General features: G+C 37.2%; 1 protein-coding gene across 1 annotated transcript in view; it reads left to right on the top strand.

The window, feature by feature from the left end:
• Positions 1-21,840, top strand: part of LOC122794930 (proton channel OTOP1-like) — a 618,079-nt gene that overhangs the window by 10,280 nt on the left and 585,959 nt on the right. The window contains exon 3 of the mRNA XM_044063523.1: positions 10,060-10,118. Coding sequence (XP_043919458.1) covers positions 10,060-10,118 — 59 coding nt within the window. The remainder of the gene's footprint in view (positions 1-10,059; positions 10,119-21,840) is intronic.

Raw genomic sequence — 21,840 nt, 5'->3', positions numbered from 1 at the left:
ATTTCTGTCATCTTCAAATCATGTTTTATAGTTCTGATACCAAGAAGTAGTATAAGTAGTCCTGTATCACTCTAACATTCTTTTGCCCTAAACTTATGCATTTCTCCAGATTTAGTTCTGATACATTATTAGTACCCACATTCCACCTTACTGTGATCCCCCATCCCATTCTCAGAGTTTGGACACAGTCTGTATGCCTCCACATACCCACTACAAATGACTGTCTGATATTGTATAAGATTATGGAGACACTACAGATCATGGAAGTGTGGTGGCTCCCAGATGAGAGATGTCTGAATCTGCCCCTAAAAGACATGGGCAGGTGGGGTCCACACAAGGTGTGTTGGTAATTGTCAGAGTTATGGTTACTGCCCACTCCCTGAGGTGGGTATCAGAAGAGTCTATCCAGTGTAAATACAGCTTCATCATGAAGGCACAAACTAATAGCACCATAGCCATGGCAGAGATTGTGGGAGTGATTCAGGCTGTGCATGCTGACCTGCAAGAGTCCGTGATCCATACATGAGTATCATTGCATAGACAGAATCATACATTGGTCCAGTGATCCATTGGTCCATGCAGTGTCTTCAATGGGTCATCTCTCAGGGGTGAGCAGCCATTCACATGGCCAGATATCTGCTACATCCTTGGATGTTAGCCAAACTGGGCATAAGCAAGCAAATCCTGCAGTACTAGTACATCAGTTGAGGATATGTCTGTACTCAGGAGAGGCCATCCCTGTGGTCATGGTCCTGCTGGTACATCCTCCAGCAGAAGTTAGTCAGTCAGTGTCAGATAGCAGGGGTGTGCATGAGAAAATGAGCCCTCTGTCATGCATGCCTTGTACCTGACAACTAGACCAAGGTGTAGTGTTGCAGCAAGCGCAGAGGCTATGTCCCAGCAAACACACATACACACACCCACAGCCATTAGTATATCCCACACATTCACTGACCCAGATGCATCTACAAATCCACCAGTCACATCATTTCTCATGCTATCCACAGACACACTTCTTCTGTTACTACTCCTCAGACTCACACTCAAATACTTCCCTGTGAAATACATGCACTCCTGTACTCTCTTGCCCATCTGTGCAAATGATGATATCTCTGCCCTGTCCAGTGTATAGTTACTTAGGTAACCTAAGTGTACTACACAGCATTGTCAGGATATGCATGCATCCATATGCATGGATTGACACAGTCTGGTATTTTTACATGCATGAATTTTACTGCTGTGTATATGCTTATCTCTTGTATAGTTACACTGTAAAGCTATGTGCAATCCACTACCTCTTTGCCAGTGCCACAGCATGTTGTGCTTGCCTCCATCTGGCATGATCATCGTCTGCTGCTGGATATTCTTCGAACTCATCTGCCTCAGCTGTTGCTGCCTCGTGCTGGGAACTGCTGGCCTTACAAGAGGCCACCCTGCTGTAACTACTTCCTAACTATAATACTATATAACATAACACACACAGTATTTTGGCACACTTGTTGGGGTCATACTGCAGGACATCACTGGATATATTCAGACAGAAAAATCATGACTTCATCAGCCCAAACATATGTGCTATATTATATTTGGTTTGTGATAGTGCATGGTAGTACCGTGTGTGTGTGTGTGTGTGTGTGTGTGTCTTTCTGGTGAGTGTCATAAGCCAGGTTCTCAGCCATATGTAGCATCATCCCCAAGATATCCCTGTGGGAACTCAAGCACAACAATCATGAAAAGACCAAAAATAAGGGTGCAAAAATATAAAATATAACAAATACTGTAGAATTACCAATTGGCCATCTTTGTCACTAAACACATCTTCTTCAGTATTACATGGTCACTCTCAAACCACTCATCAATTAAACAGAAGTAATATAAGAGGCATTTATCCTGTGGAATGCCATCCTCCACAAACTCTTGATAAAGGTCAATTGTGCCATATGGGTCATTTGTGAAAACCATCCTTGTGGCCTACACACACACACACACACACACACACACACACACACACACACACACACACACACACACACACACACACACACACACACATTGTAGATGATACCTTAAGCAAAACAGACCACCTGGCAACTGATGGAGTGATACCCTTTATGTTTCACTTAACCCCTTCCCACTTCAACAGATGGGGTGTTTATTTCAATGTGGTAAGTTTCTGAAATGCTCCCCATTTTACTTTGCCTTGTTATCATATGTGGTGCTTCATTATACAATCATTTGCATACAGCATGGCCTACCACATAATTTGGCCCAGCCACATTATGTAGCTGGGTTTTCTGAACTACACTCATCCTGCACATAGCTATTCATTGGGCAAATTCACTTAGCATAATGTGGGAAAGCTTTTTCAATCTAGCTCTTATTTATTTTGGTCAGGTATTTAAATAATGACTTTTAGTTTTGAATTAGCCTTTGTTTTCTGGTGAGAACTTAAATCACTTAATCTGATTAAAAAGCATTTCTAAAGTAGTTTTGGTTCATTTTTTCTTCATGTCAGCAGTAGTTTGTTTTCCCCATTTTCAAGTATTTAATCATTGATTGTTTAAGGATTTTTATTTTAGTTTTAGCAGTTTTGTTATATATATAGGTTCATAGTTGTATAATATGCAAATGACCACAAGGGCCTTTATAAGCCTAGCTGCACAACCCAACCCAGTTGTGTCCTCATATACCATGGATGTCTATTTGGAGGGTTATAGTAGTTAGGAGGTTGCTAAAGACTTATTTGAGGGGGGTATGTTAGTGAGTTAATATTTACTGTCAACCTCTATCAGAGACATGGGGAGGTAAGAACAGGGGTGAATTTTTAATTAACCATCCAGTGGTCTAGGTTAAATTTGAATAGGGTTAGAGATAGACTCTGGTTCACAAAATGGTCTTGTGGTTTAATTTAAGGGTTAAAATACCTTTTGTTCAGTATTATGCTGCTGGAAAATGGTCTCTGTTGGTATGTCTATCTCTGCATTCCAATGGCTGGAATTATTTCTAGCTTCCAGCCCACGACCTTTTTACTTTTTTTCCCAGAGTTGCTGCTGTGGAATCCTAGTCCATTTCTACAAAGGACAAATACATATATATGTATGTGTATATATATATATATATATATATATATATATATATATATCAAACTGGCAGTTCTCTAGCACCCAGGGCAGTGACACAATTTGGTTGTCATAGACATGTGGTTGATATGCAATATCAGAGTTAATATATATAATTAACATAGGGTGCGGGGGGTAGTCCCCCACACGGGGGGATATAGTGAGGCTCACCCCCTTGCAAAAATGCTTGCTGTAGGTTTAGTCAGCTATGGGGTGGGGTAATCATGACAGTGTGCATAGAACATGTCACTATTGGTGACATCAGTATTATGACATGGATATATTGAGTGTCCGGACACTATCCATTCAATCCAGTGTCCAACACCTATATAGATTGATATTAATATTTATTGGTTTTGACAGTAAATCAAATTCAAACACATGCAGTTCACAGTAGCATGCTCTCTTAATATTAGCAAGTATATAATGCATGGAACATGCTAATTATGCTTCAGTATTGGGGAAAATTACCATTTTACAGCATCGTCCATAAGCTGTTATTAACAGAAGATGGTCTGCAATGAGAGTGGCAGCCACCAAAAATGCATCAAAAACCTACAGGCAGCTTTAGACTCTGTAACACTTGTGCTGTCACACAATGAAAATGTGACAGTGAAATTTTTAAAATAGCTTTAAAACTATAGATTGATAAGAGATGCAGTTTGCTTCTGGCTGCAGTTTGTATGGCAGTGTATAATATGTAGAGCTTTTAAAGTTACTGCATACCTTATGGACCTACACATTTTTTTTTATTTGTTGTACATTATATTCAACTAAAACCCCCAAGCACTGCAAAGAATTATGACTGAGTCTCTGGTCATAGGTATTAATTAATACTTTTCTTGAAATGTATTCAGGAAATTCTCATCTTGAGCCATGCTTAAGGGAATTTCTTGGATCAATTTCTCAAACTCATTAACAATCTGTTTATGGTCAGAAACTCCATTATAATCACTAATAACGCCAAGCCAAGCAAAAGATAAACAAAAGGGCATACAGTGACGCCCGATATAGTCTTTCATTTTTACACAGAAGATTTGCTCAAATTTTGCATTGAAAATAAGAAAAGCATTAAAAAAACAGTATGTACAAACCATGTGACACAAACACAAACAAAAAGTAGGACTAAAATGTAATTATTAGCATTAAAAAAAAACATTGATAATGTAAGGGAGCAACTGTATTATTTAATTAATACAAAACACTTAATATATTTTCATTACTTACATTGCATGCTCTGAAGAATGCTTTTAAGTAAAGACAAAAGAGCTTATCATTCACATTTCTCCATTATTTTTCTTACAATATTTTTGAAATAGTGGTTTTCTTTTAATACCAGCAAGTGGGATTTTAGCATGTCTTTATTTGGAATTATACAGTTATAATTGTTTATACAAAACATCAAAACTGAATGCAGTCACTTTTCAGTGCAGATACTAGTTCCTCAGTTTTGCACATTATGGTATTCCATTCAGAATTAATCCACAGCTGTCATACGTAACAGTTGGATATGTGTGGCACAACTTGTGCACTTTCTAAACATTTTCATCTTTATCTGAGGTTTTACTAAACTTAATAATCCCCAGCATTTATTTTGGTTTACCTTGTGTCCCTCTGGCTTCACATTGTCTACTTAATCTCTAAAATTACAGCATTTATTTACAGTCCCGCTTTAAGCACTTGGTAGCTCCTTCTAATTTATAACTCTTTACAACCTTATTGTCATTAACATTTCTCAGTGCATGACTTCACTTTTCTCTGGCCCTTCCATTTTCTAGAAACCTTGTTCTTGATCATTGAGGAAAGAAATATTCATTCTCTAGTCTCCTATTTGCTAAGGTCCTATCTGACCCTTCTGTTTCCAGTAAGCTAATCACTCAGAACATCACAATTTCTTTTTGTAAATCCTTTTTGTCAGGCTGAATGTAAATACTGTAAATAGTTATTGAATGTTATGAATGTATTAAATTATTGTGTTATTTCATTAAAATAAAAATCATTTGAGTAAAAAAAAAAAATTTATTTTTGTACAGGATCTATTGTCACTCATTCAGGGACACTGTCCACCTTCAGTCTGTTGTCTTGCACTTTCAGATCGTATTTGCCATGTCTGCTTGGTTCTACTTCTCCCAACAATTCGTCCTGTCTACTTTCCTTCCATAAACTGTGTTGGCTAAGAAAACACCTATGGATGATACGTAAACACTGTTTTTATAAATGATTATATGTCCTAAGAATCCTTCAGGTCTTCAAAATGTCCACTTCTTTTTCATCAAGCTTCATTCTCTTGCTCTTAACTCAGTTAACTTGCATTTCCTTTCTGACTGCTTTATGTCATGGCCAGTAAATGTGGATGTTAATGCAAAACACTGGATCTTAGTGTTTTATAGTTCCTGGGTTAAATGATGCAGCAAATGTATAGTTTGACTGTTGCTGATTCAGTTTGACAGGTGGTGATTGGTGGAGGAGTTTTCAGGCAATTAAACACAGCACAGTCAATCAGACAAATGCTGCATCATTTTACAAATGAAGCTGATTGGTTGTAGCATATCTAGGCAATACAGAATAAATCATCACAGAAAAGGCAACACATATTTTTTTTAATGTGTGGTTTCTAGGCAACAGAGTGTAATTCATTACAAAAAAAGGCAATGTGTGCTTCTTGTTGATTGCATTTGTGAGTGGATGCCAACTCCCCAACCCACCATTATGCTTAATGAAGCAATGCTAGGTGAGGAGAAATAAGGGGAATGACACCCACAAACAGTTTGGGTTATCTGTCTATCTTTATACTGTCCGTACTACAGTTATATAGTTGCCTATTTATTTAAATAATATAGCACTAGGCCATGTTGGAAAAAAAACTAGTTACTAAGGAAGCAATAATGCTCATAAAAGTGAACATTTTCAAGGGAATTAAGGCTTGCCTATGGGTGTGAGACTTGACACTGCATGAGCAGGGCCTTACCCCTTAGAAAGTCTTTATTTCCCCTGATAAAATCTACTCTGGAGATCATTATTCTACTTTTTTGTTTTTTCTTGTAATTCCATCGCCTACTGTTTCAAACACTGTCAGACATGTAATTGTTGAAGGAAGTATTGCATATGTAAGCACTGAATGTCTACACGCACACGCACACACACACACACACACACACACACACACACACACACACACACACACACACACACACACACACACTACTTATTTTTCTTTATTTACTTTTTTTTTAAATGTTACACTGACAAAACAGCTAAGCCACATTTGGTGAGTATAAAAAAATTGTGTCGGATTGCTTTTTTCCTGACAAGAGCTTTATATGTTGCTGTGAAGTGGCAGATGTTTTTAGTAGGTATTCCCTACACATTATTCTCCAGTCATGACGATGATGTATGCTATGCACCCTCTCTAAGTAATACATTCTGTCTGTTGATGTAACTGCCTGTACTTAAAATAGAATAAAATGTTAGGTGGCAGTGAGCTTTGACAATTCTGAATCCTCATGTTCATAGGTTCATAGATTAGTACTAGGCTAGCTACCCTTTAGGATCATTTTTAGGCCTAACCAATTACCTTAAGTGAGAATCAAACCTTGCACCTTGTGTCCATAAGGTAAACACCTTAAGCATTATGCCAATGTAAAGAAGTTATCAGGATTCTGGATCAGAACTTACACTGAGTCAACTGTTCTATATTAGTATAAGCAGCAGCACAGGAACCTACCTGTAAACGACCATTAGTATTAGTCCAGCTCTTCCTTTGGCAAGCCAGTGTTACTTCTCCCACAATGTTCTCCCGGCACTGCCCTACCTTCTACAATTCTTATAATATTAGTGCCACTACTTACTGCAAGGAAGCCCATTTGCACACTCAAGTTTGATCAGCTGTCACAAATTATACCCACATGACATGCATTCATAAAAGAAGATTGAAAGTTATGTCTGCAGCCCGAGTTCAGAACTGTCATAGTTTTTAAGACATTCATGATAAAGCACAATGAAATGCCTGCAACAGGGCAGTTTGTTTTCTGGATTAGAATACATATTTATTTAATACAATTTATTTTGGAGTGGGACATAAAACAGAAACCAATCTATCAGTAGTATACTTAACACAGAAGTGACAGTAGTGAACACAGTTATTAAGGTACATGTTTCAAGGGCCAGAAGGTATAGTGCTAGGACTAGGGCTAATTATTTAGAAAAGTAATGCTGAAATAAAATGTTAATACATTGTGTGCAGCTACCTATAGTCTAAGTTAGAAATGCCATATCTGGTTTTAAAGAACAAGAAGTAGAGGCTGACATCCTCACAGACACTGAGACCTAGTATACAAAGAATTAAAGTTGGGTTGTTACTATACAGTGTATAACATACCAGAGGGCTCAAGAGGAGAAAGATGAAAAAGTCTAATTACCTGCTTAAATAAAGTAATTAGACCAAAGGGGTCAGTTAGAAACTAGGAAAGAGACAACATACAGTGAATCCAGACATAATCAGGTTTCAGTAGTAAATCCTAATGTAATGCTGTCTATCATTTACTACTGTAAATAACAATGACACCATTTAGTCTCCGATTCCCATTAGTTCAAATTTCATGTTTATACTGAAGCATATAATACTGAGTGTAGCTCTAGAAAATGCAAGGCAAACCCTGTGAGATGTGTACAATCAACAGGCAGGCAAGCAATGAACTGGTTGATTAAGCCACAACCCTAACAACACTGTTCAGTCTCAGCCTCCTTAAGCTTTGTACCAAGCAAATGGAGAACAGGTACACTCATTCCCTTGCATAAGGGAGGACATTCCATAGACCCAGGCAGTTACAGACCCATAAGTCTGACCAGCCTTATATACAATGCTATGGAAAGGCTTATGGGATTAATCAGTCAGGACACAGGGAACCTCTAAATAATAGACCCATCTCAGTTTGGATTCATCAAGGGCAGGCCATGCCTACTCATCCTGGTGGATGTTTCTGAAAAGGTCACCAGAGCAGTGGAAGAAGGCAAAAAGGTACACACAGTATAACTTGTCCTAGCCAAAGCTTTTGACTCAATTTCCAACTCACATGTAGTAGAAATGTTAAATAAACAAGAACTAAATCCTTATGTCTCCTGCTGGATTGCCAACTGGTTCACAGATAGGATGCAGATCAAAATAGGGGAAGTTACCCTCCACAAAGAGACCAGTCACCAGTGGAGTCACCCAGGGTTCTGTGCTGGGACCTCTCCTGTTTGGCATATACATTTCTGAAGTAAAAGCCAATACCAAAAGGCTCTGTCTGACTGAGTTTGCAGATGACTGCAAGCTAAGAGCAGTCATTCAATCCCCAAATGACTTAGCCATCCTGCAGGAATGTTTGTCTGAAATAAATAACTGTTGTCAAAATCATGGTCTGAAACTAAATGCCAAAAAAATGCATTATTGTATCCTTTGGGAAGTCATTTACCCCAGGGAACTACCACATTGACAATATACCCCTAACAGATAACCCAGCTGTTTGGAATTTGGAAACTTATGTGGACAGTGACCTAACTTTTGACCAAAGTGTGTCTATTGTTGTAAGAAACATATTGTACAACTTATAAACAATATCGTACTAGATTTAGGAGTGTCATTGTCCCCTTTCACTCTGCCCTCATTATGCCAGTCATTGACTATAATGCCGCCTTCAGCATTTATTTGTCCAGGCACATGCAACAACTGTAATACCCACAGAGATACCTTATTAAAAAGAGACAAGACATAAACAGCATGTCCTAAATGAACTGACTCAAAGCCATCTTACTACAATCAGTATCCTACAGCCTACTAAGAGGTAATTTGTGTCTGGCATAAAAGGCATCCTCTGACCCAATACTGATGGACCTACTGCACATAGGCAAGTCAAATGACATCAGAAATACTTGGTCTAGGGATCTAATCCTCTTCTGCAATATCAACAGAACACTTTTGAGGGACAGGTTTATTTTGTGAAGGGTGCTACAGCTATGGAACAGATTCCCCAACCACATAATACAAAGCTCATCCCTGTCCATTTTCAAGTGCAACTTAGATCAATGAATGGGAAACAGAAAATTTGACCCAGGACTGCTACCTGTACTGCTAATGGAAAGTTACAGCTCCTAAATGCTATATCCCATCTCTCAAATTTATCGGGTTCCTATTATTTCCTCAAAGAACTTGAAACTGCAAAATTTGAAAACATTGAATGTCCACATAAGTGATTTCTTTCCTTGGGAAATAAATCTCTTGGCCATCCTTGTTAGTTTGCCATTTTTCCCACTGTAGTGCAATGTCGGAGTTGGTATATTTAGTTAGGGGGGTGGAGGCACAACACCCCCACGTTTGCAGGTGTGGGGGGCAAAGCCCCACAGTTTGTAGTATTTGTGGTTATTTGTTTGTGTTTGTAGGGCAAGTAGGTCAGAAATCACTTATGTGGAGGTTCGATATTTTGAAAGTTCGCAGTTTTAGGGTCAATGAAGAGGGGTTTGATAGAACACCTCTTCGAGGAAATAATATTGACCCAATTTATCTATGGTATGATCCCAGTTATTCTCTTTTACTGTAATGTATAATTATTGGCCATGGGATGGGTAAGGCCATTCTATAACCAACTGGGACAGGTTATATTTTGAACACAAAAAGGGAAATTGGCTAGACTTAAAATGGCCTGCAAAGGCAGCTAATCTAGTATGTGCCTATGAACCTATGAGCCTATGGTCAAATACACCCTATATATTCATAACACATCCAGAGTTACCACATTTTCTGAACCATCAGATAAATCAGTATTGACATGTAGGTTTCTGTAATTAAAGTTATAAAATTTAAATAAAGCATGTTAAATTTCAGAAAGCCAACCTCCTGCAACAGTGGTTAAAATATGTTGTGAGTATAGTAACAACTCATGATCTTTGTTCTCTTCTTTTCCAGCTGTTTTTTGTTTGGTTTCATGCGAGTGATGTTATTCAGTCATTTATGACATTTGAGAGGTAAGAATATACACAATGTCAGTACATTTTGCCTTTGTGTCCATTGATTATATATTGCATTTTGATATCACATTTATTTCAAATGACAGCAAGCAAACAACCATGCTGTATGAAAAGAACCAATTAACTGAATAAAGCCAGTGACACAGTTAGATAGGAACAACTAGGCCCCAGATTCTACTCTGGTAGGTTAGTGTTACCAGTAGAGTTAAACTGACTACAACTTGTATTTTTCAGTATCCATGCACATGGCACATTATCGGAAGAAGTGTTATCACAAATCTGATTGTTCCTGATAATGTAATAATCAGAATGAGATCTAAAATGATGAGGACTGGAAAATGCTTTGGAATAGTCTTAGCGTGTCATGACTATAAGAAGAAATGTCTAATGCAACGATATGTAGGACGTGTAAAAGAATAGAAGGGGTAAATGTTAGGAGAGCGGTGATATGGAAACATCGGTCTTATCATAGCATAAAATGCTTATATTTATTAATAATGTTTAAATCTCATGTGGATTTTTCATAGAAGACAGGATTCCAAGCACACAAAGCATTGTTTTTGGTTCAGGTTTCAGCCACTAAACCAGGGGTGTCCAACCTTTTGAGTTGTAAGGGCCGCATTGAGTCAACAGAAATGGTCTGCGGGCCGCATGTAAAATATATTATTGTAGACAGCAAGTGAGGACCAAAAAAAAAAAAAAAAAAGGTCTCATGTATACTGAAGAGCAAAAAAGGTCTTTCATACAGAAACATTGCAGTTCCGCATTCAACAGAAGTAGTTCCGTATTTAGTTGTTTTTGATTGGCCCGTATGCCAGGTATACGGGCTAATCAAAAAAAAAGCTAAGCGGAGGCTGGCCCCTGGCTGTATTCAATCAATAAATTAATAAATGCATAATATTTGCCCTAAAATTCAATATCTCATTCTAATTATTAAAAAAAAACAGTTAAATCTAACATCTGTTTAACTACATCAAAGTTTATTTCTAAAAAAAAAAAAAATTTACAGGTACGAACCCTTCAATTTGTATGAGATCACACCTGTGATTTTGCTGGTTTCCTAAAGATGTCCATGTCTTCCATCATGTCCTTAATGCCCATATGTTGTCCAAAGCGCTCATGTATTCTTCTGTTTCTAGCTTTGGAATCTGTCCCTGAAATATGGCACTGGCAATATCAGGAATGATGACACTTTTCCTACTTAAAAAATGAACAATTTGTATTTTTACATTTGTTTCACTGTCACTAACAGATTGTAGATCACGTTTAACTTTGGTTCACCCACTTACTGTGGAGATACAAAGAACGTGGTAGTATGCAACACCACACTCCAGTTTCACAAGGTAAACTCACACATGCTGTTTTGCAGTTGCCTCTCCAATCTGCATGAGTGCACATTTCAGCTGACAACTTGCTCCGATCCATTCAATGAGGCATAGCATCATCAGATAACACCTTTTTGTATTTCTTCCTTAGATTACTATAAATCTCCAACTTGGGGGGGGTTCCAAGTGTTTGCTGAAAATTTGGAAGGGGTCTTCCAGTATTTCTTACATTTCTCAAATTTAAACAAATAATGGACTTTATTAGTAGTGGCAATGTTTATTCGTGAAACCAATTCACAAGGGTGCAGCCAGGCACAGACCTTCGCAGAATTCAAACTTATTAGTCCTAGTTCTTGTTATACTTAAGTGTCCATATCAGGAGGTTCAGGCTGTCAAGTCAGGATTGTTCTTTTGTGTAGTAAAGTAGACAAACATTATGAGCATAACCTTTTTAATGTGAACACTGAGCTTGTTTTTTTGATACCAGTACGTCTATATCGGGTTTGATTGATGTAGTGGCGATGCGAAGAGTATTTTCAAGTTGCTCATCTGAAATTTTTGTTCTGATTTTATTTTTTGTATGCTTCATACGAGAAAAAAATTGCTCGCAAATGTACATACTCCCCAACAGAGATGTCATGAACAGGGCATGTTCGTGAAGTGATGGATATTTTTCTTTGGGTAGGTATAACTTATAAAAGTCAAATAAAGATGCTTGCAGAAATTTTTCTTTAAGTTGCATATCTGACTGCAATTATATGCATTCCAGTTGCAGGTTTGCAGGCAACATGTCGATGTCAACTGAGAATGGAGTAGCAAATATACTGAACTGTTGTTGGTGTTTTCTAAAATCTTGAAATCTACTCTCAAACTCCTGTGATAAACTATTAAGTAATGCCGCATATTTTTCAGTATTTGCATGGCTTTGCTCAGACAGTGTTGCAAAGTGAATGAAGCTATTGTTCTTAATCTGACTGTGCCATAATTTCAGTTTCATTTCAAATGCCGTCACTGTTTGAAACATGTCATTTATTAATAGATTTTCACCTTGGAGGCGCAGGTTCAGGTTGTTTAAATGAGCAGTGATGTCTACTAAGAAGGCTAAATCAGCCATCCAGCTTGCATTTTCAAATTCGGGTACAGGCTTTCCTTTTAACTCCAGGTTCAGGTCGTTTAAATGAGCAGTGATGTCTACTAAGAAGGCTAATTCAGCCATCCAGCTTGCATTTTCAAATTCGGGTACAGGCTTTCCTTTTAACTCCATAAAGGACTTTATTTCATCTCGTAAGTCATAGAAGCGTTTCAGCATTTTTCCACGACTTAACCACCTCACTGCAGTAAAGTACAAGATGTCTCCATAGGTAGATTCCAAAGTTGTCAGAAACTCCTGAAACTGGCGGTGATTTAATCCTTTGGATCTTATAAAATTTACATTCATAACATGTTCCATTTTTAAAGTCTGTGCAGACAAATTTTCTTGATGTATAATGCAGTGGTACTTCATGAAACGCACATTACTGATCTGTTTTGCATCTTCTTCCATCAGTGTTGTTAGTACTTCCCTCTTTCCAACCATAGCTGGAGCACCATCAGTTACTATGCCAGACAGGTTTCTGATGGTCAAGGAAAATCTTGCCAGTGTTTCTTTTACTGCCTTGTACAGATCAGAAGACTTTGTTGTGTCTTTCAGTGGAACCAGACAGGCCAGTTCTTCAGTAATATTGAAATTGTTGTCAACACCACGAATAAATATGGCAAGTTGTGCCGTATCTGTAACATCAGTGCTGTCATCCAAAGCTATGGAGTAAAACTTGAAAGTTGCACACCGAGATTCCAACGTATTTTCAATAGATTTGGCTATATCTTCCACACGCCTTGCGATTGTCTGGTGTGATAAACTGATTTTAGAAAATTCTGATTTTTTTTCCGGGCAAATTATGTCTGCTACACTTTCAAGGCATTGTTTAACAAATTCACCATCTGCAAATGGCTTGGATTTTTTTGCAATTAAATTTGCTACAACATAACTTGCCTTCAGTAAAGAATCCTGCTGAGTAGCTGATTTTCGAAACAGCTGTTGTTGAAATGTAAGACTTTTTTTTAATTCTGATATTTTCTGTTTACGGGACACTCCTTGCAATTCACTTAATTTGGGGTGCGTTTGAATATAATGCCTTTTCAAATTGTAGTCCTTGAAAATGGATACCACTTCTCTGCATACTAAGCAAAGTGCTTTATTGTTAGATTCAACAAAGAAGTACTCATCAGTCCATTTTTCCTGAAAGACTCTCCTTTCATCCGCTATCTTGCGTTTCATGGTTTTGGTTGGACAGGATGCAGAAGCCATGCTGAAAAGTAAAAAAGGAGTAACTTAACTACTTTATTCCTAGTTATATAATTTTTAAAACAATGGCTAACAATTTACATTAAAAAATAAGGAAATAAAAATTAAAACTATCCATAGTTGTAGTAGTATATGTTAATGGTGTTCGAGGCATCATTTCACATCCGCAACATAACACAAAAATATCCCTGGGGTGAATTTACAGTTACCCATCCAGCTGGCCAGATTACATATGAGGAGGGCCAGTGAGGCACTTTGTTTCATTTGTAGTACTAATGCCATTAGTCTTCAAAAACAGCCATTACGCATAAAGCACATCACATTTACTGTGACTGTTGGTCTGTACATTGTGGCAGTAATACTGGGCGTTTTGAAAAGTTCTTCATAATTCATGAAATTCAGATGGACTGCGATAGAGCTATGAACATGTATGGTTAGCTGCATGTAATCAACAGTTTCTTACTGCTACAAGAATGGCAGCTTTCAATGACATAATCAGAGCCGTACCATCAAGTTAAATACGGTGTACTTTGCAAGCTACCCAAGAAAAGTCATTCACTTGCAATGAAAAAAACTGGCACACACTGACACTGTCATTAATTCACTACTACTGTACTACCAATTCACACTGCGAAAACCACTCCAGCCATCCCAAGTAGGTAAAATGTCAACATTAGCAGCCCTACAGTATTACAATCCACAAAATTAAGCCAACAAATTAAAGAATTCACATCACTGACTTAACAAAACAATTCTGAATAAGAGGGTCTCACCCAAACAAATGACTGGTGCGATACACATGACTGCAAGCCGAATGCCAACAAATGCATCATCATCCCTTTTGGCCCAAAGTTTTGGGGAAAGCGGCTGTGAGGCTGCCAGCCCAGCTAAAACTGCATTCACATGATTTTGCTCCCACAACACAAATCAGAGACTCCTAATGGCACACCACAGAAAGAGTGGAAAGTATTAAAATGCAGTTGAACCAAGGTAGGCATTTGTTTTGTTAAAGAACATACATACAGGAGTAAGAAGTAATCAAGTGTAATTATGAAAGCCATCATTGCATGTGTTACTATCCCATTTAGAGAAGTTTCGACAGAGTCAGCAAACATGATTGTTTTTAAACTTGAAAAAAGATATTACTGACTTCTGTAGTTAGGTCATATCCTACATATGCAGCCTACTCTGAAGTCATTATTTCTTTCTTTCTGTGAAATAGGTTGTTTATCATGGCAATTAAAAAATAACCTTTGCAGCTGTGCAGAGACAGCAGCTCACATTTTTTTTATGCTTAAATTTATACATTCTCACTTTTTTAGGTAGTTTACTAAAATTTTTCTCCTGGTGTTACATCCACAATGCAAGGGGCAGGTGTTGGAACAAAATGTATTAATACAGAAATTATTAATCTATGTTCTATATAAGTTTTGGCTATTTCATGAAATGTAATAACATATATAGCAGGACTAGACATAGGTATTTGTGTAAGTAAGTCCTCTATGTCTCTCAGATTAAGCATCAGCATTTGCTAAGCAAGTAAGTGAAATGAATGGAATGTACCTATTCATTGTAATGTACAGGATTTTAAATTTATGTTAGTGGCTGAGGTGATGAATTAAAATGTGGAGTAGGCAGTTGTAGTCTCTTTAATGGCAGCAGTATATTTTGTGCTGTCCTATTTTAGTTCTTTTATGTTTTTTTTTCTTCATTGCTCACTGTAAGAATGGCAATAATGTGTTTTTTACAGTGCTTACAGATAAATGTCAAGAGTAGACACAGTACATGAAAAAGTGTAAATAACTGTGTGACAGAATGCAGTAATGTCTGCTTCATACCATTCCTCATGCTTTTTATTTCCTAAGCAAAGATATTCATGGTTGCGAAACAATGGCTGCTTTGTAACAATGGGTTCCTGCATTTAGCTTAATTAGAATTAAGCACAAGGACATTTTCATTAGCCACATTCAATGGTTTTCGTATTCATAACAGAAATGTTGTACTCCAAATGAGTAGGTAGGAGATTGTGAGGCTCGAGCCAGTACAGTTGTTTTAAGCTGGCTTTGCAGTGTTGACTTTCTGTATGTAAACTGCTAGGAAATCTAGCAATTACAGCTGTCCAGTTTCATGGGGGGTGGGTTGTTATGTAGGTTAGTCATGATGGGGGAGGCATACAAGAGAAATGGTAGTAAACAGGTTGATGCAAGTTTTTTTTCTAATGCTGTCAGGTAATGTTTACTTCTAAAAAACCAAGGTACTGATGCTTTTTTAATAGCCTATAATTATAAGGTGAAAATATGGACATTCTGTGAAAATCTGGACAGTTGAGAGCTATGATATTAATGTATACTGTTCCATTGGTTATTCCTCAGTTCTGTCTATACTAGGCAAAATGACTCAAAAGAAAGGGGTGTTTAAATCTGTAGTCTAGTGAACGTCCATCAAACTAATATGAAACAGAGGTCAATATGTTATTGATTGTGGCCTTTTCCAGTAGGTATCTGTCTATCTGTCTGCATGTCTGTCTGCTAACTGACTATGTAAGCTAGTCTGTGAACATCTCAATGCATTCGTGCTTGAAGTGTTTGAAGCATTCCTGAATTTCACAATTGCCTGTTGCAATTACTGAAGTAAGCATGTGTTACTCATGAGTGCAAATTACATACAAAACAAGGCATTATGACAAAAATATTTTTAAATAAACAAACCAGCCACAATTAAAAGGTTTTTAAATATATTTAATAATAAACAATAAAAAGAATAAGACAATATTCAAAAACTCAATGTAAAGTGACACAGTTCAGAATTGCAGAAAATATTTTAAACAACATTGCAGGACAGTCTCAAATAAAGAAACCATCTACTAATCTTGCTATATTGCAATCTGTCCCTAAGAGAGGTTACTTATCTCTCAGAAATGTGCCTAAGGCCCCTAAGCCCTTGAACTGGAAGTCATAAAATAGTAGTAACCAGTTTTACATTTGAAACCTGTCATTTTGTCTGTTTCCACACAAAAGAAATTCTGGCTGCAGTGTAGACATCCTGTCTTCTTGATAAACACAGTCGTAAAACAATTCACTTCTTTTCTTAGCTAGCATTTGCAAATTAACTCTGTATGTTCCAACTTCTACCATTACAGACAGTTGTAAAACAATTCACTTCTTTTCTTAGTGTTTGCAAATTAACTCTGTATGTTCCAACTTCTACCATTACAGCACACATCTGCATAGGTATAGTTATTATACACACATTTCTGCTCTTTTCCAGCAGGGTACACTGGTTACATTCTTGAAGCTCAGTACAGAACATACAGTTCAACACACACTTCTGCACCAATAGTTTAATATACACATACATATAGTTTTTTTTACATTTGCAAGACAAGCATAGGAAGCATATTAATATTCAAAAATGACACATAGAATTATGTACAAAATAACATCTAGCTGGGCTGGCAGCCTCACAGCCGCTTTCCCCAAAACTTTGGGCCAAAAGGGATGATGTTGCATTTGTTGGCATTCTGCTTGCGGTCATATGTATGGCACCAGTCATTTGTTTGGGTGAGACCCTCTTATTCAGAACTGTTTTATTAAGTCAGTGATGTGAATTCTTTAATTTGTTGGCTTAATTTTGTGGATTGTAATACTGTAGGGCTGCTAATGTTGACATTTTACCTACTTGGGACGGCTGGAGTGGTTTTCACAGTGTGACTTGGTAGTACAGTAGTAGTGAATTAATGACAGTGTCAGTGTGTGCCAGTTTTTTTCATTGCAAGTGAATGACTTTTCTTGGGTAGCAGGCAAAGTACACCGTATTTAACTTGATGGTACATCTCTGATTATGTCATTGAAAGCTGCCATTCTTGTAGCAGTAAGAAACTATTGATTACATGCAGCTAACCATACATGTTCATAGCTCTATCGTAGTCCATCTGAATTTCATGAATTATGAAGAACTTTTCAAAATGACCAGTATTACTGGCACAATGTACAGACCAACAGTCACAGTAAATGTGATGTGCTTTATGCGTAATGGCTGTTTTTGAAGACTAATGGCATTAGTACTACAAATGAAACAAAGTGCCTCACTGGCCCTCCTCATATGTAATCTGGCCAACTGGATGGGTAACTGTAAATTCATCCCAGGGATATTTTTGTGTTATGTTGCAGATGTGAAATGATGTCTCGAACACCATTAACATATACTACTACTACAACTATGGATAGTTTTTTATTTCCTTATTTTTTAATGTAAATTGTTAGCCATTGTTTTAAAAATTATATAACTAGGAATAAAGTAGTTAAGTTACTCCTTTTTTACTTTTCAGCATGGCTTCTGCATCCTGTCCAACCAAAACCATGAAACGCAAGATAGCGGATGAAAGGAGAGTATTTCAGGAAAAATGGACTGATGAGTACTTCTTTGTTGAATCTAACAATAAAGCACTTTGCTTAGTATGCAGAGAAGTGGTATCTGTTTTCAAGGACTACAATTTGAAAAGGCATTATATTCAAACGCACCCCAAATTAAGTGAATTGCAAGGAGTGTCCCGTAAACAGAAAATATCAGAATTAAAAAAAAGTCTTACATTTCAACAACAGCTGTTTCGAAAATCAGCTACTCAGCCGGATTCTTTACTGAAGGCAAGTTATGTTGTAGCAAATTTAATTGCGAAAAACTCCAAGCCATTTGCAGATGGTGAATTTGTTAAACAATGCCTTGAAAGTGTAGCAGACATAATTTGCCCGGAAAAAAAATCAGAATTTTCTAAAATCAGTTTATCACACCAGACAATCGCAAGGCGTGTGGAAGATATAGCCAAATCTATTGAAAATACGTTGGAATCTCGGTGTGCAACTTTCAAGTTTTACTCCATAGCTTTGGATGACAGCACTGATGTTACAGATACGGCACAACTTGCCATATTTATTTGTGGTGTTGACAACGATTTCAATATTATTGAAGAACTGGCCTGTCTGGTTCCACTGAAAGACACAACAAAGTCTTCTGATCTGTACAAGGCAGTAAAAGAAACACTGGCAAGATTTTCCTTGACCATCAGAAACCTGTCTGGCATAGTAACTGATGGTGCTCCAGCTATGGTTGGAAAGAGGGAAGGACTAACAACACTGATGGAAGAAGATGCAAAACAGATCAGTAATGTGCGTTTCATGAAGTACCACTGCATTATACATCAAGAAAATTTGTCTGCACAGACTTTAAAAATGGAACATGTTATGAATGTTGTTGTTAAAACAATAAATTTTATAAGATCCAGAGGATTAAATCACCGCCAGTTTCAGGAGTTTCTGACTACTTTGGAATCTACCTGTGGAGACATCTTGTACTTTACTGCAGTGAGGTGGTTAAGTCATGGAAAAATGCTGAAACGCTTCTATGACTTACGAGATGAAATAAAGTCCTTTATGGAGTTAAAAGGAAAGCCTGTACCCGAATTTGAAAATGCAAGCTGGATGGCTGAATTAGCCTTCTTAGTAGACATCACTGCTCATTTAAACGACCTGAACCTGCGCCTCCAAGGGGAAAATCTATTAATAAATGACATGTTTCAAACAGTGACGGCATTTGAAATGAAACTGAAATTATGGCACAGTCAGATTAAGAACAATAGCTTCAATCACTTTGCAACACTGTCTGAGCAAAGCCATGCAAATACTGAAAAATATGCGGCATTACTTAATAGTTTATCACAGGAGTTTGAGAGTAGATTTCAAGATTTTAGAAAACACCAACAACAGTTCAGTATATTTGCTACTCCATTCTCAGTTGACATCGACATGCTGCCTGCAAACCTGCAACTGGAATGCATAGAATTGCAGTCAGATATGCAACTTAAAGAAAAATTTCTGCAAGCATCTTTATTTGACTTTTATAAGTTATACCTACCCAAAGAAAAATATCCATCACTTCACGAACATGCCCTGTTCATGACATCTCTGTTGGGGAGTACGTACATTTGCGAGCAATTTTTTTCTCGTATGAAGCATACAAAAAATAAAATCAGAACAAAAATTTCAGATGAGCATCTTGAAACTACTCTTCGCATCGCCACTACATCTATCAAACCCGATATAGACGCACTGGTATCAAAAAAACAAGCTCAGTGTTCACATTAAAAAGGTTATGCTCATAATGTTTGTCTACTTTACTACACAAAAGAACAATCCTGACTTGACAGCCTGAACCTCCTGATATGGACACTTAAGTATAACAAGAACTAGGACCAATAAGTTTGAATTCTGCGAAGGTCTGTGCCTGGCTGCACTCTTGTGAATTGGTTTCACGAATAAACATTGCCACTACTAATAAAGTCAATTATTTGTTTAAATTTGAGAAATGTAAGAAATACTGGAAGACCCCTTCCAAATTTTCAGCAAACACTTGGAAACCCCCCAAGTTGGAGATTTATAGTAATCTAAGGAAGAAATACAAAAAGGTGTTATCTGATGATGCTATGCCTCATTGAATGGATCGGAGCAAGTTGTCAGCTGAAATGTGCACTCATGCAGATTGGAGAGGCAACTGCAAAACAGCATGTGTGAGTTTACCTTGTGAAACTGGAGTGTGGTGTTGCATACTACCATGTTCTTTGTGTCTCCACAGTAAGTGGGTGAACCAAAGTTAAACGTGATCTACAATCTGTTAGTGACAGTGAAACAAATGTAAAAATACAAATTGTTCATTTTTTAAGAAGTAAAAGTGTCATCATTCCTGATATTGCCAGTGCCATATTTCAGGGACAGATTCCAAAGCTAGAAACAGAAGAATACATGAGCGCTTTGGACAACATATGGGCATTAAGGACATGATGGAAGACATGGACATCTTTAGGAAACCAGCAAAATCACAGGTGTGATCTCATACAAATTGAAGGGTTCGTACCTGTAAATTTTTTTTTTTTTAGAAATAAACTTTGATGTTACCTGTAAATTTTTTTTTTTTTACAAATAAACTTTGATGTAGTTAAACAGATGTTAGATTTAACTGTTTTTTTAAATAATTAGAATGAGATATTGAATTTTAGGGCAAATATTATGCATTTATTAATTTATTGATTGAATACAGCCAGGGGCCAGCCTCCACTTAGCTTTTTTTTTTGATTAGCCCGTATACCTGGCATACGGGCCATTCAAAAACAACTAAATACGGAGCTACTTCTGTTGAATGTGGAACTGCAATGTTTCTGTATGAAAGACCTTTTTTTTTTTTTTTTTTGCTCTTCAGTATACGTGAGACCTTTTTTTTTTTTTTTTTTTGTCCTCACTTGCCGTCTACAATAATATATTTTACATGCGGCCCCCAGACCATTTCTGTTGACTCAATGCGGCCCTTACAACTGGAAAGGTTGGACACCCCTGCTCTAAACACTAGATCTATCCTCTTAGCTAACCTGACCCCAACCCACATACATTAGCACTCTCACAGTTATGCTATGCTCTTACACTAACCCAAGAACACTCACAGATATGCACGCATGCACACATACTCACACACAAACAAGCTATGGCCTTACCTAACCCTAATCCTAACCCTAACCCACATACGCTCACACTCACACACTGAAGCTCTGTACTTACTCAACTCTTCTGCTTATCTTAACCTGTAAACACATGCACTTTCACTCCCACTATTACCCAAACTCCACTTACCCTTTTCAGTAAAATAAATGTTCAGATTCTCAATGTTCGACAACTAAAATGTTTACTAAATTTGTACCAGCCCTTGCAGTTATTGAACATATGCATGCTCATTAAACTGCAGGGGAAATATATGAGTTCCACTGCTTTAATCATACATTCATTTTATCATTTTTATTATATTTCTATACCATAATATATCAAAAAGGTAGCAATTTTGGAAAAACAGGAGTTGAATTTTGCCCTTTCATAACTGTTGTTCAGTCTTGGAGTGGGTATATATCAGTAATAGGGTATGTACTTGGTGTAATGGGTCCCCTGAGTAAAATATTTTTTATTTTTTTTGTTCCTATTTTGTTAGTTTTGACTGTTTGTGGCGTTATATGTGTGTG

This window comes from Protopterus annectens, chromosome 2.part1, assembly GCF_019279795.1.
Source record: "Protopterus annectens isolate FY-2018-M chromosome 2.part1, PAN1.0, whole genome shotgun sequence".
Classification (NCBI taxonomy): Eukaryota; Metazoa; Chordata; order Ceratodontiformes; family Protopteridae; genus Protopterus; species Protopterus annectens.
This window is presented reverse-complemented; position numbering and strand designations above follow the sequence as displayed.